Raw genomic sequence first — 25,991 nt, 5'->3', positions numbered from 1 at the left:
TCTTGATCACTCTCCTCTACTGGAACTCCCCTCTCTACGAGTAGTTTGATGCAGATGTATGAATGAGTGGATCCTAGATCCACCAATGCATGCACAGAAGTTTTGTAAAGAGAAAATGTACCCCTGATGACATCCAGGGCATCTTGCTCCTCCTGAGCTCTGATGGCATAGGCTTGGCAGGTACTCTGGCCTCTCAGCTGACTCGGATACAGGCCTCAATGATGGACCAGCTACCTCAGATTTACCGGGCTTCCTACCCCTTTGTGGTGTAGGAGCAGGTCTGTCTGTTTGTGTTGGGGTAGCTGTAGTAGTCCTTTTCGGACAATTTTTTATCTGATGTTCTATAGATCCACACCGTAAGCATGCACCAGTCACTCACCAACAGTCCCCCTTGTGCCACTTCTGGCAGTATGAACAGGCAAAAAAATGCTAGGGCTGGTCCCCTAAACACCGTCCCTGGAGAGCTGCTCACTGATGATGTGGACTAGCCTCTCCTAGGTGTAAACTGTAGTCTAGGCCCCTGAGACTGACCCTGACCTTGTGGTTGTCCTGAACCCTGAGCAGGAAAACCCTTACTCTTCTTACTGGGAGCAGAAAATGAACTGGATTGACCTGGACCATTCTTCTGCTGTCTTTCCCTTCTAGTTTGCTCATTTATTCGGACCCTTTCTACTTTCGATGCAACATCTACTAATTTGGCAAAATCTGTGATCTCCAATGCTGTTATCATGACTTTGATATTTTCATTGAGCCCTTCTTCAAACCTTCTGCACCTCTCTGCCTCTGTAGGGACTATCTCCCTCCCATACCGGCTTAGTCTGACGAATTCTCGTTCATACTCTACCACTGATAGTTGCCTCTGTCTCAGACTAATAAATTCTCTTCTTCTCTCTTTTAAATGTACTTTACTGACATATTTCTTCCTAAACTTTGTGAGGAAGAATTCCCAGGTCATCCGTTCTGGTTGCACTTCACTGGTTACTGTGTCCCACCACATCATCCTGAAATAGGGACACAGCACCCTCCAGATTCTACTCGGGGGTGCAATTAAGCTGTTTCAGCACTCTGATTATTCTATCCAACCAGTTTTTCACTGTCATGGGATCATTCTCTTTCTTCCCAAAGAAATCCACAGCCCCTTATTTTCACAGTTTCTCTAGATGGGACTTCTGTGGTGCTGGTGGAGGTTGTGACTATGGTTATGGTGGTGGAATTGCCCCCATCATTTGTCGGTAAAACTCGGTCATTTGTTGAAATAATGCAAACTGAGGTTGGGCAGGTGCCTCAGCTGCTGGTGGAGCATATTCTTCCCTGCCCCCAGATTCAGCCCTTGGTGGAGCACGACTCTCCACCTCTTCATCAACTGCTCTTTGAGAAGCAAGATCCATATCATAATCAAAATAAGAAAACAAATAAATCTGCATCAATGTCACCTCAACACTTATAAATGCAATGCAATGGTATGCACTTTATCTAGGCCCAGAAACGCCTAAACCGATGCTCTGATACCACTAAATGTGACACTCCTTACCCGTCTACAGTGTAGCCGAGCAAGATATGCCACACAGTGTGCCGGAGCACCAAATCATATTTCCATTACAATTTACCCTTTTTAACTCATTTATTTACAATTTTGATTAATCTGAATTTTTCGTAAATTTTATAGAAAATCCAGCAGAGTGCTAGCTAATAATTGAAAAAACAGTTCTTGTTTAAAAGACACTTCCAATAAAATTTTCAAACCCAGAACTCCATTATACACACGTCCCAACTCAATCTCAATGTCTCAACACTATTTTCAGAATTTTTGTTCACATCATCACTTAAAGCACATTCATGAATATTTCTCAACATTTAATTTTTCAACAAAATATACAGAAAATTTCAATAACATGAAATTTCATATATTTACATTATCAAATAATTTTAAGAGTTTATAGTTACAATCCAAAAATAATACAAAATGCAAAATACAAAATGCCACCCAAAGTCCTAATGTCCTACCAAGTGCACTGCAGATGTGAGGTGACTCTGGACTCAGTATGCAGCTCTAAAAGTTCACCCGGTCTGATGTTTGCTGGGCTCCCCAGTTATGTCTCCAGTACCTGTGTGTAGCGAAAACGACGTGCTAAGCAATTCTGCTTAGTGGTGACAATATAAAATAAATAACTAAAATAAAGTAATTATACAGAATGTATGTTTACATCATTGGTAGACTTAATTTATGATATTTATTGCAGTATTATTCGATTAAAATTTGGTAAGATTTATTATCATTGCCCGAGTAACCCCTACTAGTTGACTGGACTGGATAAATGGGTAAACTGGTACTGGGTACTAAGTACCTCGGACCATCACACCATCGGTCACATTGTGTCTCCCAGTGTGCAACAGAACAGCTAATAAGCTGTAATAATTATCAGGGATAAAACCCAAGTATAACAACTTAATCAACATAACCAAAGGCTATTATGTCACAGAATGGCACGTGAGGCCATAAAACACAGAATGGTATGAAGCCATATGCAATACTGCTAACAGAACCCTATTGGTATGCTAACCTATCCAAACCAATCTTGCTAAGTATACTAGGGCATGTTACACTCTTAAATTATAAAATTCTTGAAATTCAAGTTTAGGTATTACTATTCAATTCATTAGTCAACAAAAATATTGACTTTTACATGGACAATAGGTACATTGGTTTTAATACTTCCAACATACTACATTTTGCATTCTTAAATTGTTGGTATTGGTTGCCAATACCATTTCTAAGCTTAATGTTAATTGTTCAAAATTTTCAGATTTCAAGCTTTATGTTTACTGTTCTATTAGTCATTTTTGCTGTGGGAATTTGGCAAAGTGGTCAACATGAAAGTTGTTCCTTATTTTGTCTAGTTACATTTCTTTTTTTGAATCTCTCCATTTGGAGTTTTGTAACTCAAGTTATAGCCCAAAAACCATAACTGGCCAGATTACAAATTTTCTAGATTTTCTGGACTGACTAAATCCACAGTATTTTGAGCAGTGGCTGCAGGTCACTTTTTGAATATGTTATTGTCATAATTTGAGTTAGGCTTCTTCATGAAAGTTGTAGGTCTATATCTCATCTTATTTCTGGTAAAATTTCAGGTCAATTAGATCTTTCTACACTAAGTTATGGACAAATGACTAAATACTATTCATTTGGTCATTTTGCCCAAGCAGAATGCAGGTCACTAGAATTAGGGCAATCTTTAGGTCAACTTGGTTTCATTTTCTGGGCATAGTTTCTTCACCAAAGTTGTGCTATTATGTGTCTAGTTTCATGTCCAATTGGCCTTGTACCAATTGAACCTCTACAACTCCAATTATTACTGCCCAAACCTACTGGACTCATGCCCAGTCGTGCAAGTCACCAAGGGCAGCCACACTAACCTCAATTCCCACTACACAAACCACTTCATTTCTTGTTTACACATAACTAAATGGTTACTAATTGACCATTAAAACTTACTTTCACCATTACATGGTCAAAGTCTCCATTTCATACCCAAACCCTAACCCTAACATCTCAAATTATGCATTTAACTTGCATTTCACCATTTCAGTTAAGAGACTAATGTTAAGGTAGCCATACTACCATTTCTAGTTCCATGAAATCCTCAAAACCTTACCACATCCAAGGCTGCCAAAAATTTGGGATGGGCATACACATGTTATTTGTTAAATTTCTTTGTAATTTTGCACTCAATCATACTCCTTCAACATGAATTTAAAGAGAAAAACAAGTTTAAGTCACTAACCTTTAATGGAGCTAATCTCAAACTTGTAAGAACTCTTCTTTAACACTTCTTTTTGCCCCCAAAAGATTCACCAAGATGAAAGAGCAAGCTTTTGTGTTAACACCTAGGGTTTTTGTTGGAAGAAAACTAGGGAAAGCAAGCTTTTGGTGAGCTTGGCTATGAAGGAGTGGGGGAGAGCTTTGGGACGTTTTTTGAAGAAGGGAGAGGCTGCTGGTTTGTTCCAAATTTTTTCCCTCTTTTCTTTATTTTTAATGTGTTATAATTGTATTTCTTGAATTTTGATTGGCCAAAGATTTTAATGACCTCATGCTTACTTAAGGATTAGGTAATAAATCTAATTTATTTTCATTTTCTTTTCTTTCCTTTGCTATTCATTTTTAATTAATTTTTCATCAATGTTTTTTCATATTTTATCTCATATAATTCACTTACATAAATGGACAAGGTGGTCAAAAATCATCTCTGAAGATGAAATGACCAAAATGCCCTCCGTTTGGCTTAACGAGCCAAAATTATCTGTACCGATTGAAAATTTTTTCTAAGTATTTTCTTGGCATTCTAATGCCATAAGAACCTCAATGACCCTTCTCTAGAGTCTCAAAAATTATTTTATAAATTTTCCCCGGGTCTAGGGTTACTAACGGCCTTCACCGTCACTTCCTTTTCGGGTTACTCATCTCTGGGGTTTCAGCTCGTTTAACCTTAATGTATTTGGTTTCTAAAAATTTTCCTTGATTTTTATGAGCATTATTCTGTTTATTTATAACTCCTCACTCTAGTCTATTTATAATTTCAAATATTTTAGCTGCCCAGACTGACATTGGTCGCCTGAACAGTAAACTGTACGGACTAGCTAAAGTGAGGATGTTACATGATCTGTTAGTTGGTCAGAATTCTCTAATTCTAACTCTATTTGCCTTTCTTTGCCTCCTTCTTGAATAAACTGTTGTTTAAGAAATGTGGCATCTCTACTTACCACAACATTTTGTGATGTAGGCAAATAAAAATAATATCCAAAACTCTCATATCCAACAAATTGACCCTTTTCTGATCTGGTTTCCAATTTATCAGTGTTCAGCTTTTTGATATAAGCTGAACAACCCCAAATCTTAACATGCATAAGACTTGGTTTTCTTCCATGCCATATCTCATAAGGTGTGGAAGCTACTGATTTTGATGGAATCCTATTCAGAATATGCAAAGCTGATTCTAATGCAAATCCCCAAAAGGAGATTGGCATATCAGTATAGCTCATCATACTATGTACCATATCTAATAGGGTACGATTTCTCCTTTCAGATACACCGTTTAGCTGTAGTGTTCCTGAAGGAGTCAGCTGTGAAACAATGCCATGCTCTTTCAAGTATTCATCAAATTCAGTACTCAAATATTCACCTCCACGATCTGATTGAAGAGCTTTAATACTTTTTCCTGTTTGATTTTCTACTTCAGATTGAAATTCTTTGAACTTTTCAAAGGATTTATGTTTGTATTTTATCAAATACAAATACCCAAACCTTGATTTATCATTAGTAAAGGTAATAAAATAATGAAAACCGCCTCTAGTCATTTCTTTAAATGGACCACAGACATCACTATGTATCAGCTCCAAAATATTTTCAGCTCTTAGCTCTTGTTCAACAAAGGGTGATCTAGTCATTTTGCCCTGAAGGCAGGATTCACAAGTTGGAGTAGGTTCAGAACCCAATGAGGATAGAATCCCCATTTTCTCCAGTTTTGCAATCCTATCTTCTGCAACATGACCTAATCTTAAGTGCCAAATATATTTTGAACTTGAGTTAATTTTCACCATGGCATTACATTCATTTAGATCACTTGCATTCAATTTGTGTTTGTCATTATTATCCAAATAATAAAGACCATCATGCATATAACTCGAGCCAACATATTTATTTTCAAAATAAATATTACAAACATCATCTGTGAACTGAAATTCATAGCCATTTCTAGTCAAACTAGATATAGAAATGATGTTTTTAAAAGCATCAGGTACATATAAAATATTATTCAAACACAAAACATGTCCAGACATATAAAAAGATTTAGATCCTATGGCTAAAGCTTCAACAGTTGAGCCATCGCCAATCCAGAGTCGAACATCTCAAGAACGCAAGCTGCTACTGTTTACTAGTTCCTGCATATCATAAGAAATGTGAGAACTGGCACCAGTATCTAAAACCCAAGCTGTAGATGAACTATGAGGATCATCAACATCTAAATAGACATAACTTCTGAAGGTGTATCCTTCTTGTCCATCAGAGAAGCAAGATACTCTGGGCAGTTCCATTTCTAGTGCCCATTTTTCTGGCAGTGGAAACACTTTCCTTTACCTCCATCAGCTTTAGTCTTCCCTTTTTGTTTAGCTATCTTCTTAGAAAGACCAGGAATTTGAAGTTTCTTTTTCTTATTGCCCTTCTTCTTATTGGACTTTCCAGCAGAAGAAGATGCAATTAAAGCTATCTCTTTTCCTTTATTGCCCGGCATATTCTTTTGGGCAATAACCAGCATGTTAAGTAGACCAGCCAATGTGTATTCCTGTTTAGTCATATGAAAATTTGTCACAAAATTCCCAAATGACTCAGGAAGGAACTGAAGGATCAAATCCGTCTACAGTTGGAAATCCATATTAAAGTCAAGATGTTCCAGCTGCTCAATAAGCCGAATCATCTTGTGGACATGATTCCTAATATTTTGTCCCTCAGACATCCTCATGCGAAATAGCTGCCTAGATATCTCATACCCGACATTCCTACTATGTTCACCATACAACTCTTGTAGGTGAAAGAGGATCTCACTTGCATATTGCATGTTCTCATGTTGTTTTTGTAACTCATTACTCATAGAAGCAAGCATGTAACACTTAGCTCTCATATCATGCTCCTTTCACTTGTCCAAAGTTTCATGTTCCTCTTGAGTGGCCTCTGGAGGTAAGGGACCAGGAACCTGTAAGTCTAGAACATATCATATATGTTCAAGGTTCAGGACAAGTTTCAAATTTCTTAGCCAATCAGAAAGATTAGGTCCTGTCAACCTATTGTGATCAAGTATGCTCGCAAGGATATTGGATGGTGGTGGTTATGGTGTGCTCATTATTATCAGAAAATTAACTACAGAAAATAACCAGATTAATTAGTAAATGTATCATGTATTTAACCAAAATGATTATGGTCTTTTAATGAAATTGGTCCTCCCACTAACTTAGCAAATCCCACAATTCCAAAGTAGAAAACGGAAATCCTAGTTGGATGGATTTCTAGTGGGTGATTGAATTCTTATAATCTTATTGATCATCCTCAGGCACATCCATTATTGGAATTACAATAAACTACAAGTGAGCAACTCCTTACCCATTACATCTCATGTGAGGTTCAATCCTTTACCTAGCCCCTAATGCTCAAATTCTCAGGCATATCTATTATTGACTTATCTTGCATTAGTTACGTTGATCCCATTGAGCCAGTAAACATGCAAATAATTTTAATGTCCTCAGGCACATCCATTATTGGCCACCAAACCATTTAAATATTTACAACATCTCATGCTTAATAATTATTCTTAAGAAAATCTCTTAAATTAATTGCATCATATGCAAGTATTTAAAATTTCTTAAAATAATTGCCTCAATGGAGAGCCCATGATATAATTACCTTTAATTATACCATTTCCAACTGAATCATTTGTTTAGAAGATTTTGTGGTTACCCTAATTACTATTATGGTCTCACTTTGCATATTATTCAATTAGCATGCATATATCATATACTTGCATACATTCCCATACATCTCATGCATTCATGGATAAACATATAAATATGGTATGATCATGGACTTTCTAAGGGATTCAATTCTGAGCCACCAAGAATTGAATCAGGGCATTTCTAGGTGCATTTCATTCATTCATATTACAAGAGTTGCTAAAGGAGTACATAATCAACACTTGATCTAGAATTTCTCCCACTGGTCCCACCAATGCTCTTGACCTCCTTGATCTTCTTGCAATCCAATTACATAGTAATCATTGGCATACTAAGGCGAATTTACAAGAACCAAAAAAATGAAATTACAACCCAAAAATATTACAATCTTTATAATACATGCCACTAAAATAAATTAATTAATTTACAACCCAAAGAAACATAAAAGAAATAAATCCAATCACATTGGTCTTTTATTGTCCATGATCATCCATCATGCATATCACCATTTAACAATTAAATAAAACATATACACTAAATTTAAATTGAATATCTCATATTCAATTTAAAAATTCAGATTTGAATCACATTCAAATAAATTTAAAAATTCAAATTTGAATCACATTCAAACAAATTTAAAAATTCAGATTTGAATCACATTCAAACAAATTTAAAAATTCAAATTTGAATCAAAATTTAATTATGTGATTAAAACTCCTAATTAAACATTTTAATTAGTCATGGGCCTAATTATGGGCCTTGAAAACAAGCCCACATTCAAGCCCAAAATCCATGCGTATGGTTGAATGAACCAAACCATGCACACCAATGGTGCTCATCATCATGCCTCCACCTATTCTTTGCAACCAGCAATGATTCAATCAACTTTTGATCAAATCACATAATTAAATCAGATATTAAACAATCTAAATGGTAAATATAGAGGCTCTAATACCAATTGAAGGAGCGGAAGCATGAAAATTATTAGATTAGAACATTGAATTCAAAAATTTTCTTCTAGGGTCTCATGCATCATGCAAGATTCATTATTTACCTATTGATTTCAATGTTCAATTGTATATTAAAACTCTTTTAATATGTATTAGGATCTACATTTACCATTTAAGATTTTAGAATTAACAAATTAATTTATTAGAACCCTAGATTAATTCAAGAACATGTGCGCTAACCTTTTGATGCACTGTAGATGTGTTTGGTACCTTTGTGAAGCACCTAGGACCCCAGATATTGTCCCTCTAGCTTGTCCACACCAAGATCACCAATGGCAGCCCCTTGAACAGCTTCTAAAGCCTTACCAACCAATTAGAAAATAGGGATTTGCCTTTAGGGAGGTTGTAGATGTATGTTGGACACTAGAAATAATTTCTAGCAATTTTAATTCAAGAGAATATGGACAATTCTCTTTGAATTGATGAGAGATGAAGAATAAGAGAGGAAGAAGACTTCAAGGGTGGCGACACGTCTTTGATAAAATCAGAATGTTCTTTCATTCTTTCATAACACCACATTATATAATTAGGTCATCACTTAAAATCCTTGCCACATGTCATTTTCTGATTGCACCTTAATTTTAATTGACCTAATCACATTAAGCCAAGTATCAAAGCTAGGTTTAATCTTGACTTTGATCATCTTACATGATTGGAAGACAAATGGCAAGCTTATATGGTACCATGTATCACCATCTCATGGTGCCACATGTCACCCTGTGAAATGATCAAATTACTCTTGTGTTGTAATTTTGAGTTCTTAACCCAAAATAATTATTTCTCTTCTTTTAATCAATTTATATCAAATATAAATTAATTAATTAATCTCTATTAATTAATTTCTCATAATTAAATTCATATTTAAACACTTTAAATATAAAATTAACTTATACTATACATCCAATAACCTAAATTTGGTTTCAAGTCATGCTAGGGACTTTGCAATCTAATTGCAAACCAAACCTATTTAATTAATCAATTAAACTCTTTAACTAATTAATTAAATCACATTTAACTTGGTGATTACTTGTGTATGTGTGTGACTCACTAGGCTCATCACTAATTGGCAATGACATATGATATTAACTCTTAATATCATCAGAACTCTTTCTTACCATAAATGATTTCTCTAAATCATTTTATGCATCTCATTGACCATGGTTAACACTTAGCATAGCATGCCATGGCCACCCAATTAGTAATAAGGAATACCTTAAATGAACCTTTAATCATATGTTACCATGCACTAGAATCTCTCTATTACAAAATCCCAATTCGAGCTTTTAGTCATGGTTTATGTCAAACTCTATTTGCTATGAATATTATGTTCTCTTTTAATTCCAATTCTTGATTAAAAAGATTTTCTCATTAGAAACTCTTTTCTGATTAAATTTATCTGTCCTGGCCAGGAACTTGAAATATCAAGAACAATTAAATTAACATAGGATTTTATCCCTATTTACTTAGGGTAACAGATTCTATCTTGACCAACACCTATCTCCATACATAACTAGTAGGAGCCAACACATGCCCATATACCCATACACAGTACAAGTATGAAAGCAGTATCAAACTCAAACCACCTATATACAAGATAACTGTACTATCTTAGGTTTAAAGATTATATGCACTGATATGATTTATGACACTGCATTGACAAGAGTAAACTCCATGTACTTATCATAAATGTCACTGGTTCGGCCTACTTATCATGCATAAGTACCTATTTTGTTTGTTATATGGCATGAGACTCACCATTCCATCTTATTTACATCTAATATAAATAACTTGGGAATAAACATGATTATTATCTTTCTGGATAAGTCATGTCCTTATTGTGAAGTATCCTCAATTGTGAACCAATTTATGATACTTTGTGCTAGAAATACTGTCACTCATATTCTTAACAACTTAAGAATAGAATTTCTAACAAAATATCAATGGACATTTTCTATCACACATAAATATATTATGTAAACAGAAAAGTGAACATGCCTTTTATTAATAAAATATTTACAAGATACATACTAAATGATATGCTATAGAGCATACTACTAACAATTGAAACTATTTCATACTTAGAGTGAAATTCCCTTACCACTCTTAGTTCTCATAAATCATGGTTGAAACCTAGCATAGTTAATATTTCAAGTTATGCTAGAGACTTTGCAATCTTATTGCAAACTAAAAACAAAATATGAATTTAATTAATTAATTAAACTATTTAATTAATTAATCAAATTAATTAAGCTTTGATCATGTTATCCTTATTGTGTGTAACTTTCTAGGTTCATTACTAATTGGCAATGAGAATAATATTAACTCTCTAATGTTATTAGAACTATTTCATACTTACAGTGAAATTCTCTTACCACTCTTAGTTCTCATAAATCATGGTTAAAACCTAGTATAGTATACAATGACTACTCAACTAGTGATGAATTAATTTATACTTAACTCATGAACCTTGATCATACATACCATGCACTAAAATCTCTATGTTACATAATCTCAATTTTAGCTAGGGTCATAGTTTATGTCAAACCCTAATTGCTTAGAATCATATGTCCTCATGTTAATTTCAATTCTTGATTAACAAGACTGCTCAATTAGAAACTCTTTTCTGCATAAGTCTATCTATCCTGGTTAGGAACTTTATTTATCAAAAACAATTGAGATAAACATAGGATTTCATCCCTATTTACTTAGGCAACGAATTCCATTTTGACTAAACACCTATCCCCTTATATAACTAGTTGGAGCCAGCACACGTCTATATACTCATACCTTGTACAAGCATGTAAGCGGTATCAAACTCAAATCACTTATATACAAGATAATTGTGTTATCTCAGGTTAAGAGATTATATGCACTATTATGACCTAGATGATCATGTATTGACAAGAGTAAACTCTATGTGCACATCATCTTAATGTCACTGGTTTAGCCTACTTATCTCATAAGTGCCTACCATATTTGTTATATAGCATGAGACTCACCATTTCATCTTATTAATACCTCATACTAATCCATGGAAACAAACATAGGTGACAGTCTATACGAATAAATAATACCCAATGAGGTATCCTTGACTGTGATCTAAAATTTATAACACTTGTACTATATTATTCCGTCACTCATATTTTAACATCTTAAGAATGAAATATCTAATAAGCTGTTAAATGATATTTTCAATTAAATTTAAATAATTTAAATTAAAAGAAAATATATATGCCATTAAAAAGAAATTAATATTTACAAGATACAAATTATAAGTTATACTTTAGGGCATACTATTAATAGGCTTACCAATTGAAGTGATGTACTGGATGAAAAGCTTCAGAATTGTGAGTGAAGGGAACAACTCCTTTGGTTTGATCACAGTGAATGACTCTTTAGGCACTTGGCTCGAGGTTACACGTAAAAGGTTAGTCTCTATTTGATTGCCCTTTGAGACAAGTAACTTGCCTTTTCTAGTAGCGGTAGATGGAAAACCACTGGTTTGTTGTAATAGAGTAGTATTGTTACTCTGTTCAGCGATACTGGATGGTAGGGAAGTGATTTTGGTTGAGAGAGTGGTGGCTTTTGGGTTACTATCTGCGTTGGTTACTTTGTCTTCAAAGAGGGGGGGAGGTTAAAGGTGCAGTCATTACTTCTAGAAAAGGCATGTTGCTAAATTCAATAAGGTTTAAATGGTCGATGTTTATGGTTTCTATGTGGTTTTGGGTCAAAAGTATGGATTGGTTGGAGCAGTAGATAGTGCCTTCATCCATGATTTGCGAAGGATGGCTTTAAAGGTTGTAGCACTGAAATTCCACGCCAGGGCCAATTTACCAACTACAAGCTTTTTCAGAGTTTACTTCTGCTGGTTTTCCTAACTCATGTCTTTACCTTTTTAATAAACTTCTTTTTGCTTATATATATATATATATATATATATATATATATATATATATATATATATATTGGCCTAATCACAAAAATAATCCAAATCTCTTCGTATTCTTACAATCTAATCCAAATATTTAAATTTTGATATAATTAGTCAAATTTTCAAATTTCGTAAATATTTTGTCCAAAATTTTGAAAATTTGTTATAGTTTTATTCAATTTTTTTAACATATTATTTACCTCATTTTGATATCATCAACTCTTTCCAAACTTCATTTTTGATATTTATATCAAAATTCTAAGCTTTTGATAAAATCAAATAGTTTGTCACACAATCTCTCCCTTATCAAGCACCAAATAAGATCACTATTTGATGCTCAGGCATAGTTTGAATTAGATTGTCACGAAAAGATTTTATTATTATTTTTTTTTTTTTGGCTAATCAGGCCATGGAAATTACTGTTTCGGGGCAATGATTTTTTCAAAAACATCATGTGCCTGAGTTCAAAATTTGCCTCTTTATATCTCTTCTCAATTTTACTGGACGTGTCAGAAAAGACAAAAATATAATGTTATTAGACCTGTGTTCCTACTTACAATGATCATGAAACGAATGTATATATATCATCAGGTAAATGAATCGCATACACTAATTAATTTCCAACATTTCCTTACTCAATTTTCCAAGCGTATATGACATGGAAAAACCCTGAGGTAGGTGTCCTCTCTAGTGGTGAATCATACCTGAGACCATTACCAGCGTCTTCTTCTCGATTGGTATCAGAGTTAGGGAATCCAGGCTTGAAAATGAACAGCCCATTGCCTGCGCCTGGAGATGCAGAGCTATTAAACAACCAATCATGGACATCCCAGAAAATCTCTACCACCACATCGTTCATCATAGTCACTTTCTCATTTCCTCTAAATCTCCAATGCAAATTCATTATGTGAATCACCTCGAAGCTGTCGATGCTAATCCACAGCTCAGGATCACCAAGCCCTGATGACATTTCAATGACAATGTCGTGCTCTTTCTTCTCATTGTGTAGCATTGCTTTGCTAAAAAATATTTTCTTCCCATAAACATTTTCTTTCTTGCACAACAATATAGGTTCTATCAAGGATGGTCTTTTCTTGGTTCTTTTATAAGCATCTTTCTTTAAATCACCTAGTATGAGAACCACCTCTTCATCATAAACTAGAGCCACATAATAATCCGAGGAAGGCTCGGGGTTGCTCGAAAATTTTGCGTGTCGAAAATCCCAGTAAACTTCTACTCGTTTTCCATCAACTTGGAAGGATTTTATACCCTTTCTGCCCCAAAACTGCCAAGTTTTTAAGTCAATCTTGCAAGTGTAAGGATCTTCATTGGAAGGGTTTTCCACGCCAATTGTAAGGGAATAGTTGATAAGGTTTTTGTTCCATGTTACTGTTACATAGCGAGACGATTCTGCTACATTGGCTTTGTAGATGAGGGTGACACAGCTTTGGGGAACCTTATTTGTTTGTTGATCCTCGGTTTCTTTCTCTAATGACGGTGACGACGATCTTGCAACCTGAAATGGTTCAGCTCCTGAAAGATGATTTGGCATTTTCAGGTGCTAACCTCAAAAGGGTTGGCCTCTCCTTACCTTATTAATCAGGTTAAATTTTCAGGGCCAAAACACCGAGGAAGACTTTTTTCTTTTTCCTCTTCAGAATCTCTTATTCAAACAAATCTGGTCTGGGATGTCAAGACCGTCATGACATTTCAATCTAATCTAATGATTATGATATTGTAAATCTACATGGAAAAGCTAACAAGATTTATCTGATCCCTTGGCCTAAAAGGGTGTTTCTTGAACAATGTCACAAGTTGATTTGAATGTACAGAATCTGCAGATTGGAAGGAAAAAAGAAGACTGGCGTTATTGAATTTGCAGGCATGAAAATAGATATATTCTGTGCGAGAAGCAAATCCCAGATTTGAAATTCACTGGAATCTAACACCAAGAAATGGTATTGTAGAAATTGACATGAAAATTAAATTTGAGGAAGGCTATGCAACTAAGCTTTGGTTGTCAAAGAGGTTTACGAAACAGAAGTTTTCTTGTATTTCTAAATTAATTAACTACATGCAGTTGCTGTCATCAATTTTAAGTTAAAAGCCAGGCTGGTTTGATGGCTAAATTTGGAAGCTATGGAACCACCCCATGCTTGTCTTTGAAATTGAAAAACCATCTTTAATCAGTGCAAGATTTTCGCAAATCTTCTTGAAATGGTTGCTTAACGACAAATAATTACCCATGCATAGTTGAGGTGATTTTATGTTACTTTTTGCTTCCATATGGGTACTTTATTTTTAGTTATTAAATTATTAGTATGATATTTCAAATTTCATTGTTTCCATAGGATTAATTAACAAATTGATTTTCAGACTAGAATAGCAAAGCTCTTTGAACAGATATTAATATTAAAAAAATTAATTCTCTCTGTTTGTTGTAACAAGAATTTTCTGTTTTTTATAGGAAATTATAGAATTTTTTTTTTGAAGTATATATGGTTGCTAAAGAGTTCACACAGAAGGAAAATAAAACCGTGTAGACTATCTGATGCTATGAGGTGGCAAAGAAAATGCCCTGGTAGACTTGCGGCAAAAACTTATTTAGACCTAAGACATAAATGAGTCCCACTTATTTTACATGTAAGTCTCATTATATATTTTGTGTATTGGATCAACATGGACCAAGTTTAGGCAAATACATAGAAAAAGATTGACGCAAGCAATCTAGGCAATACATAAACTGAAAATTTTAGATTTCATAAGATACTGAAACAATCCTCATATTCAAATGTTCATAAAATGACGGCTGCACATAATAATTACTATAGATTCATAGACCCAATATGGAAACAAAATGTCAGTATCCTGTGTAACTGGTTTGCTCTATAGGAAATACAGATAAATTAAACACACATATGATATCACAATAAAATTGCCCTTATAGTGTAACATAGAAGGGCACTCACCTCGAGTAACATCCTCAAAACTCTGAAGAAGTTTTGCAACCAGAAATCAAACAAGAACAGTCACTATACAAAATTTTAATATATCAATGGCTTGTATATTTATAACTATCAATTCTCAAGGTAGAACAAAAAATTTTCCACGAGGAGTAGATCGACTCCTCCTGAATTCAGGAGTCGATGTGTTGCCAGCTTCCTTGGGATTACGAATTGCATTATTTGGAAGCTTGTTTTCAGGTTTCCCTGCCAATAATGGTTCCACGGCATGCACAACTCCTCTGCATATGTACCATTGGAACAAGTACATTATAAGTTAAATATGCAAACTACGGTCCATTAATTGGCTTTAAAAGAAGGAAGATTTTAACCATACCTTAGTTCAAGATTTTGAGAGTTTCTTGAGAAGCTCTTTTGAAGCTTCTTTAACTTCAGAGCACCCAGTATTGGAGACCCAGGAAGCAAATGATCATTTTCTGGCTCTGAAAAGTCACTCTTTCTTGGCTCCTCTTTCTTTTCAATAGCATCCATATCAGAATGCATATCAGACTTCTGAAAATTTGCAGGTAGTTGATGTTTTGCCTTAACCTTACTTTCAAGTTTGTTTTTTCTAATGCCACCTTGTCTTATATTAAGAGCTTGCCTAAACTGCTCCTCTTCATGTTCTGGGAATACTTTCCTGGAGCTAATTTTTTGGATGTTAAACAATGCTTCGGAGATGTTATTCTGCTTTGCTGCTTCTTGTGGATTTGTGTATGAAACCTTTGTGCTGTTATCTGTTGATGCGGTTACTGGCATTGCAGCAACAGATTTATTGACATGTACTCTCGCTGGAAAGGGTACTTTTGCGACCGGTTGATTGTCAACTGTCTCAGCTTTGGTCTTACCCCTAATGAGAGCCCCTCTGTCTGTGGAGATTGACCTCCTAACAGGAGGAGATGGTGACCTCATCTTTGCAGAGCTTGCTAAACTCTCTTCAACTACAGAAGCAATCTTTGGCCCTGCAGTTTCCTTGTCTGTGAGTGCTGAAGGAAATCTCGACCTCCGTTGCTTACCCGAAGAACTACTTCTTGGCTGAAATTAAAATCCAAAGCCAAATAATTGCTAAAGTAAATACTCGGTGAAACTTAAAGAATACAACACAATGAAAATCCTTTGCAAGACAAGTGTTACTATTTACCTCAGAACTTCTAACTTCATCATTTGGTCGTTGGCATGTTTCAGGTTTTAAGTTGGCACTTGCACCATATCTTGGCATATAGAATGGAGAAACAGGTCTAGCCCTTTGAGATTCTGCTGTGGTTCTAGTATTTCCCCCTTTTATTTGTTCTAGCTCAGCTTCCTTTCTTTCCAACATCTCTTTAAGATATGAAATCTATACAAAAATAATAAAACATTATTTTCATTACTACTTATTTAAGAACAAAATTATAAACACAAGCCAATAAAAATAACCTCTTCTTTAAGTTCTCGAATTTCGCCAGTTTCTTTGTTTGATCGAGCCGCCCCAAGTTCAATAGAAGCAACTCTCTCTGCAAATTTGAGAGTGCTAATTGTCTCCCCAATAGCATTAACTTCAGGGTTTATGTGCACAAACATCAATGTTTTAGCTTGTCCACCTAAACGTAAGAGTAAAAGATAAGAACACAGAAAGAACTTTGGGAGGAAAAACTTTTTCATTTTATAACTAGATGGGTACCTAAAGAATCTTGTAAGACTTGTGTAAGCTTGCTATTTCTATAGGGAACATGTGCACTCTTCTGCGCAAGAGCGGATATCACATCTCCAAGTGCAGACAGAGATCGATTAATATGTTGAGCTTCTCTCAATCTCTCACCTACAGCTTCAGATTTATCTACTCTTTCACTTCCAGCCAAATCCACTAAATGAAGGCAACCCCTAAGGATGGATCCAGAAACTAACTCTTTTCCATGAACATGAATTGTCAAAACACTGCATTTTAACCAATAATCATTACTAAAAATTGCTTCGAAAAAAGAATATAAATATAGTAAAAAATTATAATCACTGCAAGAAACAAAAGTTCTACCTATGTGAACGGCTGCTTCGTTCATTTAGAGCAGTTGCACCAACAGCACGATTTCTCTGACCAATAATCATGACATCAAGAACATCTCGAGTACTTGAAACTGGAATCCAACTTGCATCCGGTACATTAAGTCCATTTAATTGGGAATTGTTACGTATATCTAATGTAAGTGTCATTAAGGAAATCAACTCCTCTCAGCTGAATGTAACCATAATTTTGTCAGGATAAATACGTTATAAAAAGTTAATTTTCAAAGGATATCTACGGTTTGATCCATCACTAACTAATAGGTCTCTCACTTGTTCATTGTATATTTCAATCATTTGAACTCCAACTTCATAATTTATCATATCTGCTCTTGTCTTTGCAATCTGAAACAAGTCACGAAGAGCTCTGTAGTTCACACCCCATGTTTCCTCAGTGGTCAAATCAGGACCGCTCTAGCAAAAATTAAAATAAGAAATTGCAAAAGTTATAAAAATTGATTAGAAGCTATTATTAACTTTTGATTTTGCAAATATTTAAGCAACAAAAGTGGTTGGGTTGCTCATCATGATAAAGTTTATGAAATAAAATACAAGCCTCTAAGAACTACTTGCTAAGAAGCAACATCTTTGGTATACCATTGTATATGTCTTCCCTGATCCAGTTTGCCCATATGCGAAGATACAAACATTATAACCATCTAGGACAGATCTGATCAATGGTTGAGTATCATTATAGATTTGCTCTGCAAAAAAAATGAAAAAAAAAAAATGAAAGTGATCCTTGTTTAGAAAGCTAGTTGATGCACAAACTCAGAAGTTTACGAGGTTACAAAACATACTTATGGCATAGTTTATATGCATCATTCATTATTAACTTGTCATTAAATATATTACCCATATAAAATCATGAAAAAAGTTAAAAAAGAATAACTATTACATAAAATATGACTACAGATTTCATTTGTCTTGGTTGATAAACAAATATATCCCATAATTTTCATTCTAGAAACCAACTCATAGGCCCTTCTTCAAATAATAGCCTCAAACTCAAAAATATAATTAAAAAGTTAGAAAAAGAAAGACTGATAGTCACTGCAATATTCTCTAAATGGAAAAATCTTTTTTATTTTAATTTTTCAAGAACGTTGTCACCTGAAGTTTTTCGTTGAATAAGAATTTTCTACTAAGAGAGAGAGATCATACCTTGTGTCACACTTGTTCCAAACACTTTGTTGAAAGAAAATATCCTTCTTGCATCTTTGCCATGCTTAAGAGGATTGACAATCATGATATTCCCATTTTCTCCAATATAATCTACAGTAGACTGTACATTTGATTGTCCTGATAAGAAGGGCCTTACTCTACAATAGACCCTGATTGTTCCTATTGAGAAACAAATGTTATTAGCTTCTCAAAATGCACTAGTTAAAAAGTAAATATAGAATACAAAAATAGTTACCTTTTAGGTCTTGGACTTGATTGTAAAGTTGACGATTTTCCTCCAAAACTTGGTGGTAACAGGTGGATGCAACTTCAAGGTCCTTGATATGGTGCTCTGAGGGGAAAAAAAAGTTATATAAGTAGTTTTTTTAGGCCATAAAAAATCCTAAATGAAACAATGTATAACATTCTCACCAAGCCTACTGAGTTCTTCTTTCCAGTCTGCTTGCATATGTTTAACTTCTCTTTTTGTCACTTTGTAATGCATTCTTACTTCCTAAAAACAGTAATTAAATCATGAAACTTGCTTTTCTCTTAAATTAATTAGTTGATTGGACTAAAAATTAAACTTTGAAAACAAGGTAATAAACCATTGTTGAATAGAAAAAAAAAAAAGGAAGTACAGTTTCAATTAGCTTTATTCAAACCTCAAGCTGTTTCTGATGAAGATCAATTTGCTCTGTCTGAACAAGAGAATGACTAACAGTGTGCCGAACAGCTTCCCGTTTTCCTCCACAGACACAAAATTTGGAGAAATCACTTGATACCAAATTAGTTCTTTGTCTAAGATATTGTGAAATGGCTTCTATAAATTCGGACTTTGATAAGAAACCAATATCACCCTTCAGTATTTTCTTCAGAAATAGGCCAAGCTGAAAGTAGTTGTAAAAAGGGCATTAGACTACGTCAATGCATTGAGGAAAGTGCAGGACTTTTGACTTAATGATACACTGAGCTTGTAGAAGCACTTCACCCCACACTGTATAAAATAAACAAGGATATTCTGAAGAATTACCTGTGTGCCTTGAGAAACAAGCAATGCTGAGAAATCTTTTACTACCTTACTGAGTAAAGCATCTATCACCTGAAATTTCAACCATATAATCATCTAAGATTCCTTATTCAATGCTCCCACTGCATGTAACTAACTTACACTGCATAACTTAAAGTTGTTCTGCCTTGAATATGTGAATTAGCATAAACAGAATATATGCAAATCAAATTTGAAAGGGCCTTACCTACCATTGCATTCAAAGGCAGCTCTTCAATCCCATTACTCTCTCTAAGGTAAGCTTGTAGGAGACCAAGTCCAAAGTGATCAAAAAGAAACGCCAAAGCATTGGCAGTTTTCGATTCTTCGATTGAAACTTCATTAGAAAGATGGAGAAAATCTAATAGTTGTTCATATTGTGATGATTCAGATTCATCAACTGACTCATCAGCACTTTCGCTGCCAACCAAGGACAATGGAGACTCCTTTGGAAAGGATACAATCTTCACAAGCCCCCCATATCTCCATACCCCAATTCCCCCTGCCTGCTTCCACTCATAATATCCTTTCAAACATAAAATACAATCTACAACCTTGCTTGATGAGCCTCCCTGTGTATCCAAGTTTTGAAATCAAGGAACGATTTAATTAAAGGAGACATATCGTATGACAAAAGCTAATCATAACAACCACAAAGAAAATTTTGAATCAATGTGAAGAAACAAAGTAGGAGATAGAATTCCACCACTTTTAAATGTCACATAGACAACATAAAACTATGCAACATTTGTGTTGCATATGTAGATACATTGATTTATGTATGGAAATATGTTGAAGTGAAATTCAAAAGCTGTGCATAATTTTCAGTCCCCAAAATACAAATGTGGAACATGAAACAGTTTAGAAATTTTATCATCTTCCATTTCCTTAATGCAAAAATCAAACATGTCAAACATCTAGAAATACTGTGTTAATATATAAATGTATACGCACGAACACACACAAGTATAATACTTGAATTACCCTTGTGAAAAACTATTGCATAATTAGTAACTTCAAGTGAACATAAAAGCATTTAGTAACCTTCTCCAAATCTGATGCTTCAAAAGTCAAAAGCTTCATGTCTTTAACAGCCACCAAAAAATTTCTCATGTTTTCAAAATACTGAATTGCAGACTGTGCTGCTCCTTCAGCTGACTGCACTGCAATTATTGGATTTTCCACCACCTATACAGAAACCAGTCTCAAAATAAATGGAAAATTTGTTGATTCATACCTATACAATTAATGCATGACTTGTTAGAGATCCAAAATGCAAGTTTACTAAAAGTGCGGAGTTAAAACTTCGTGATACCTTGAGTACAGCACCAGGATTGACTTTGTTGAGAACATTGCAGAGAATGAGACCATTTCTTAGTGCAAGGCAGAACTCTTCCTCAGAGGGATCTTTGGGAAGAGTTGCTGATGCACCTTGGTCCATCTTCCTTAACCATTCTGCTGCTTGGTACCTCCTTGATGCTGAGACACATAAAACATACTAATATTACAGTTCAATATTCTAACTCTTTTTTCTGTTTTGGAAATTAACCTTACTGCAGCTTTTACCAAACCTTTTTAATTTTTGTCCAAATTCTACGGAGGGTAGCAAATTAGATCTTCTTTGGTTCAATTTTATAATAAAATTCATTTCATTTGTAAATGAATTCCATAATAGAATTTATTTAAAAATAAATTTCTTTATTTGATATATTTTATATTAAATATAAAATTCATTTCAAATGAAATAAATTTTATGTTTAGAATAAATAAAATAAAATAAAATAATATATAATAAGAGGATAATTTTGTCACTTGAAATATATATAATTTTAAATTTAGAATTCATTTGTAAATTTTATCTATTTTGATGGAATTTGATTTAATTATAATAAATTTCAAGGAATTGATTATTAAGAATTCTAAATAAATTTTCATTTAAATCAAACATTTAAATATTAGATTTATAAATGAATTCCACAAAATTTTATAGAATTCATTTATACTAAATACTACCTTAATAACATTTGTTTTTTCTTTCGGTACATTGGAAGGTTTTGGAGGGAAGGGATTAATAGACATTGAATTTCTGACCTTTTAAATCTGGAGATAATACTCGATCGTCTATTTGGAGAGTAGTCCAGAGTTAGATTTTAGAGTTTGGACTCACAACAGTTGGATTGAAGTGTAGTGAACAGTTTAAAATTATGACTAAAATACTAAACTTGAGATTTTTAATTTGACATTTCTAATTGTATAGTTTTAACTAATGGTTATTTTATTTTTAACGGTTAACAGTAATCCTAATTTTTAACAGTTTATCACTAATTAATAATGATAAAAAAAAAATTACAATTGCACAAAATTTTATAAATCCTAAAATGAGTAAGTTCACTTAAAATCTCACAATTGTGCTCAAATTTATCAGTTTGTGCTCTTTGCTATTGTCATAAATCTCTTAAAATATTTCATTGGAATTGCACCACAAACTTTTCAAATCAAATCATAAATTGAGCTCATAAAAAAAAATATCCATAAAAAAATCAAATAAAACGACTCAGTAAGCTACTAATCCAACAGTTAAGGTTTGCATTTTGAGATGTACAATTTTCATACTATGCACAGAATGCTTTATTCTTTATATTCCTTTCAAATTTATAAATATCCCACATTCTGATTCACATGATATTTGAAATTAATAAATTAAAAGGATGGTGTTGTTTATTCTCACCAACCCAGACCGACCCAGACCTTTCATTTATGGTCCTGGGTATCATAATAGGACCATACTTACTCTTGTTTGGCACAACTAACTGACCCACATTTCAGCAACCAATGCTATATTGCTGAGGTGCGGTTGTTGGAATAATGAAAGCTACATGAATATCAATCTATGGCGAGGATTTCTTAATATTTTGGATAAATAATGCTATGATTGATCATCATTAGTCTTTCGAAAAAAGGTAAAAATCATTCTGCCTCCACCTTCTTCCTTGAAATTTGTCATCAGAAGTTATATTATAGGACCCAAAAATTGTAACAGTGGAAAACACATTTTTATATTCATACCCAAAAAATTATCAAGTTTCATTTCTGGCAATCTCGTTTGGCATTGGAATTCAAAGTTTAAAAAGAATATTTTCAGAAAAAAAAATATTTTAAATATTGTTGAAAATTTATATTATTATTTTATTAACTTATAATTAAGTTATATCAAATTTAATTTTAAATAATAATTAATATATATAAAAAAATATTTTTTCTGAAATAATAACTCTAATTGAAATATCAAGCAGATACTAAAAAATAATTTTTTTAAGTATTTAAGAGGCATAATATTTTTGTTAATCAGTTTGATGTGATAAAAAAATTAAAAAATAATTTTAAAATAATAATAATAATATTATTATTATTATTATTTAATTAAAAATTGTAAATACTTGATATTGATTCCCTAAAAAAGACTGATATGGATGAATTTAAATTTTGATACTGCTCCAATATTGCCAATAAATTAAGATACCAATTAAGAAATATGTTGGGCTGTGGGGCAGGACTTTAATCAAACGATTTAGGAACTTAAATAGGATTACCGCAGAGTTGCTTTCGGCTACAACATATAAAAGAGGGTTACTTTGGGCCCACATCTCCAAGCCCACATCCACATCCCCAATTACTTTCAGCTCTTGGGGATCCCCCGCATTCTCCGCATCATCATCATCGCTGCATAATCTTTAATAAATCCACTTTTCCTTTGTTTTTATCCCTCAAGTAAAATAATTATATTCCCACTCAAACAATTTAAAAATAATCTTAAATATTAAACAATATTCTAAATAATTTAATTTCATTAAATCCTATGAGACATTGGAGGAAGAGCCTACCAGATCCTGATGGTAGTAGAAATATAGTGTTACTGATAGCTGAATGGCGAAAAAGAATTCGGATAGCGATTGTCTTGAACTTAGTTGTTCGTGAGTTTTGATGAAGTTGGATGCATTGTAGTTTAACCATTAACATTGAAGAAGAACAGAAGAAGGATAATTTAATGTTAGTACTTTACCTGCTTCTTCAGCTTTTCTTTGAGCTAATTCATGGTCATTGATGATCTCCTCAGCATAGGAAGCCTCATTGTTGGAAACCGAAGTCTTTAATCCTCTCAAGTTCTTGCAGGGAGAGATGAAAATTGAACCACAGTTTGTTTCTTGTGGCATCTTTTTACCCCTTCAAAAACGATCATAAGCCAATGAGCAGAGCAAAAGAAATCAGTGCATTTCTGCAGAGAAAAACATGTATTTAGTCTCTTACCTTGTAAGGGTCTTCAAAATTTTAAGCCAAAGGCAGATTTTAAGGAGAATAATGTAGTAGAATAATTAATTAAAGAGGTTTTAGCGAAGAATGAAGAACAGCAGATCCAATATTTAACACAGAAATTAATGATAGCAGAAGGAAACAAGCTTCTCGTGTGTAGTGAATGATCATCAAAACAAATAGCCTCTTAATGTTCTTGCCAGTTGCTACATACGTAGAGAGAGAGAGAGAGAGAGAGAGAGAGATGAAAGGATCCTTCAAATTTGAAAACGTTAGTCTCTTCGTGCCCTCTGGCTTATGGCCTTCTTGTACCAAATAAAATTAATAGACCATCGTCACTATTAATTTTTTTTTTATAAAGATAGAAATTATTGTTTTTTTATACAATAATTTTATCCATTTTTAATTTCAAATTCAAAAACTCTAATGAAAACTAATTGTATCAAGAAAAAATAAATTTTATCTTATTTATGAATCTAATTAGAAATCATTCAATGCAGTTTATAATATATTTTAATTAAAAAAATTAAAATAATTTTATAAAATTAATAGCCAACTTGGTAATTGTATAGTAATAGTAATAGTTTTAATTTCAATTATATTGATTTTAATCTTTGAGATAAGTTTCGGATCAATATTTAAATTTATATTACCTCGAGCTTGTTGTAATAAATGATTTAAAAATATATATTTTTATTCCATTTTATTTATTATTTTAAAAAATTAAAAATATATTAATTTAATTTTTTAACATTATCTTTATTTATCATTATTTTTAATATATTTATTTTTCTTAATACCTTTATACATTCCTACTTTAATCCATTGTAGTATTTTTATTATACAAATAATGTTATTTAATTATTTCTTTTAATTTTTATGAAAAACCTTAGTTTTTTTACCAAAATTAATAAAAGTGAACTTTTAAAATTATTTTTAAGCCAAATCGGTTTAAACTTTAAACAGTGATAAAACGTCAATTAACGGCGTCAATGACCAGCTCTTAAAGCGGGCTTCGTTTTGACTTGAAATGACCTTCCACGTGGCATGCAATGAGAACAAAATTAGGTGGAGACAAGAGTGGACTCCAGTGGGTCCCTTTGATTGTTGGACTGCACGGCAGGATTTGGCCAAAATGATGACATGGGTTTCTTTATAAAGCTTCGGAGTTCGGGCTATGATTTTGTTATGGTCCTTTTCTCATGTAACGGTGTATCTCCTTAATGGTCGTTATGATGTACAATATATTTCAAGGCATGCAAATTTGCTCTCTACCATGATTGATAGTGCTGAGTGGATCCAGACCGTGCGATATGTTCACTGATTGATGCTGTGGTGTATGTTTCACTTGAGTCATAACTCATTTTTCATGGTACTTAATTCAATAGTTAATTATTTATTTATAATATAAAAATTTTAATTCTCGATAATCTCAAAGCTTTAAATAGTTTAGATGTATCAAGTAATTCTAAATGGATGCAATAGGAATAATTTAATTGATAAAAAATAGTTCTCCTTTTTTATTATTATTTAGAGTTCAACTCTGTTGAAAAATATTTTAAAATTATTCTTTTGAATGCGCATATTGTTATAAATGAATATGTCATTGCAACTGCGTGAAAAACATTCAGTATGTGAAAATTGACTAAGAACAAATTAAATAAAATAATAATGCAAAATATTGTGGGTATTTTGAAAGTCTAAAAATTTTTTAAAAAATCAATTCAATTGAATTTTTTTTATCAATTTTTATGTTTGAAAAGTTTAAAATTATTAAAATTTAATTAAATTAAAATCTTTTAATTAAAAATAGATCAGTTGAAAGAAATGAATTCATTTTACAATAAATCTATTTATTTAATAAAGTTTTCTATTAAATACTTAAATTAAATTATTTATTTGTAAACAAATGCAAAATATGAAAAATAAATAGTTTTATTTTATTTATCAATGGTTCCAAATAATAGAATTTAATTGAATTATATTACTTT

The 25,991-nt window shown here is 33.0% G+C and overlaps 2 protein-coding genes across 2 annotated transcripts; both read right to left on the bottom strand.

Annotated features, from left to right (window-relative positions):
* Positions 1–13,000: 13,000 nt before the first annotated feature.
* Positions 13,001–14,302, bottom strand: LOC110635639 (uncharacterized). Its single transcript, XM_021785056.2, has one exon. It carries the CDS (start codon positions 13,991–13,993, stop codon positions 13,073–13,075), a length of 921 nt encoding a protein of 306 aa, XP_021640748.2. The 5' UTR covers positions 13,994–14,302; the 3' UTR covers positions 13,001–13,072.
* Positions 14,303–15,208: 906 nt separating this feature from the next.
* LOC110635653 (kinesin-like protein KIN-14F) lies at positions 15,209–24,249 on the bottom strand. The gene is made up of 18 exons (XM_021785075.2): positions 23,998–24,249; positions 23,753–23,913; positions 21,008–21,171; positions 20,737–20,880; positions 19,905–20,264; positions 19,678–19,746; positions 19,310–19,534; positions 19,077–19,158; positions 18,901–18,996; positions 18,645–18,824; positions 18,078–18,184; positions 17,716–17,894; positions 17,455–17,619; positions 17,104–17,357; positions 16,860–17,023; positions 16,585–16,779; positions 15,781–16,478; positions 15,209–15,685 (listed from the first exon to the last, which is right to left on the bottom strand). Exons 2-18 carry the CDS (start codon positions 23,901–23,903, stop codon positions 15,526–15,528), a joined length of 3,393 nt encoding a protein of 1,130 aa, XP_021640767.2. The 5' UTR covers positions 23,904–23,913; positions 23,998–24,249; the 3' UTR covers positions 15,209–15,525.
* Between the last annotated feature and the right edge of the window lie 1,742 nt (positions 24,250–25,991).

This window comes from Hevea brasiliensis, chromosome 9 (genome assembly GCF_030052815.1).
Source record: "Hevea brasiliensis isolate MT/VB/25A 57/8 chromosome 9, ASM3005281v1, whole genome shotgun sequence".
NCBI lineage: Eukaryota > Viridiplantae > Streptophyta > Magnoliopsida > Malpighiales > Euphorbiaceae > Hevea > Hevea brasiliensis.
This window is presented reverse-complemented; position numbering and strand designations above follow the sequence as displayed.

Coding starts and splice junctions, on each gene's coding strand:
- LOC110635639 (XM_021785056.2), bottom strand. CDS start 13,993: ATGCCAAATCATCTTTCAGGAGCTGAACCATTTCAGGTTGCAAGATCG.
- LOC110635653 (XM_021785075.2), bottom strand. CDS start 23,903: ATGCCACAAGAAACAAACTGTGGTTCAATTTTCATCTCTCCCTGCAAG. Junction 20,265..20,736: donor AAGCATCAGATTTGGAGAAG/GTTACTAAATGC, acceptor TTGGATACACAG/GGAGGCTCATCAAGCAAGGT. Junction 18,185..18,644: donor TGGAACAAGTGTGACACAAG/GTATGATCTCTC, acceptor TTTTTTTTGCAG/AGCAAATCTATAATGATACT.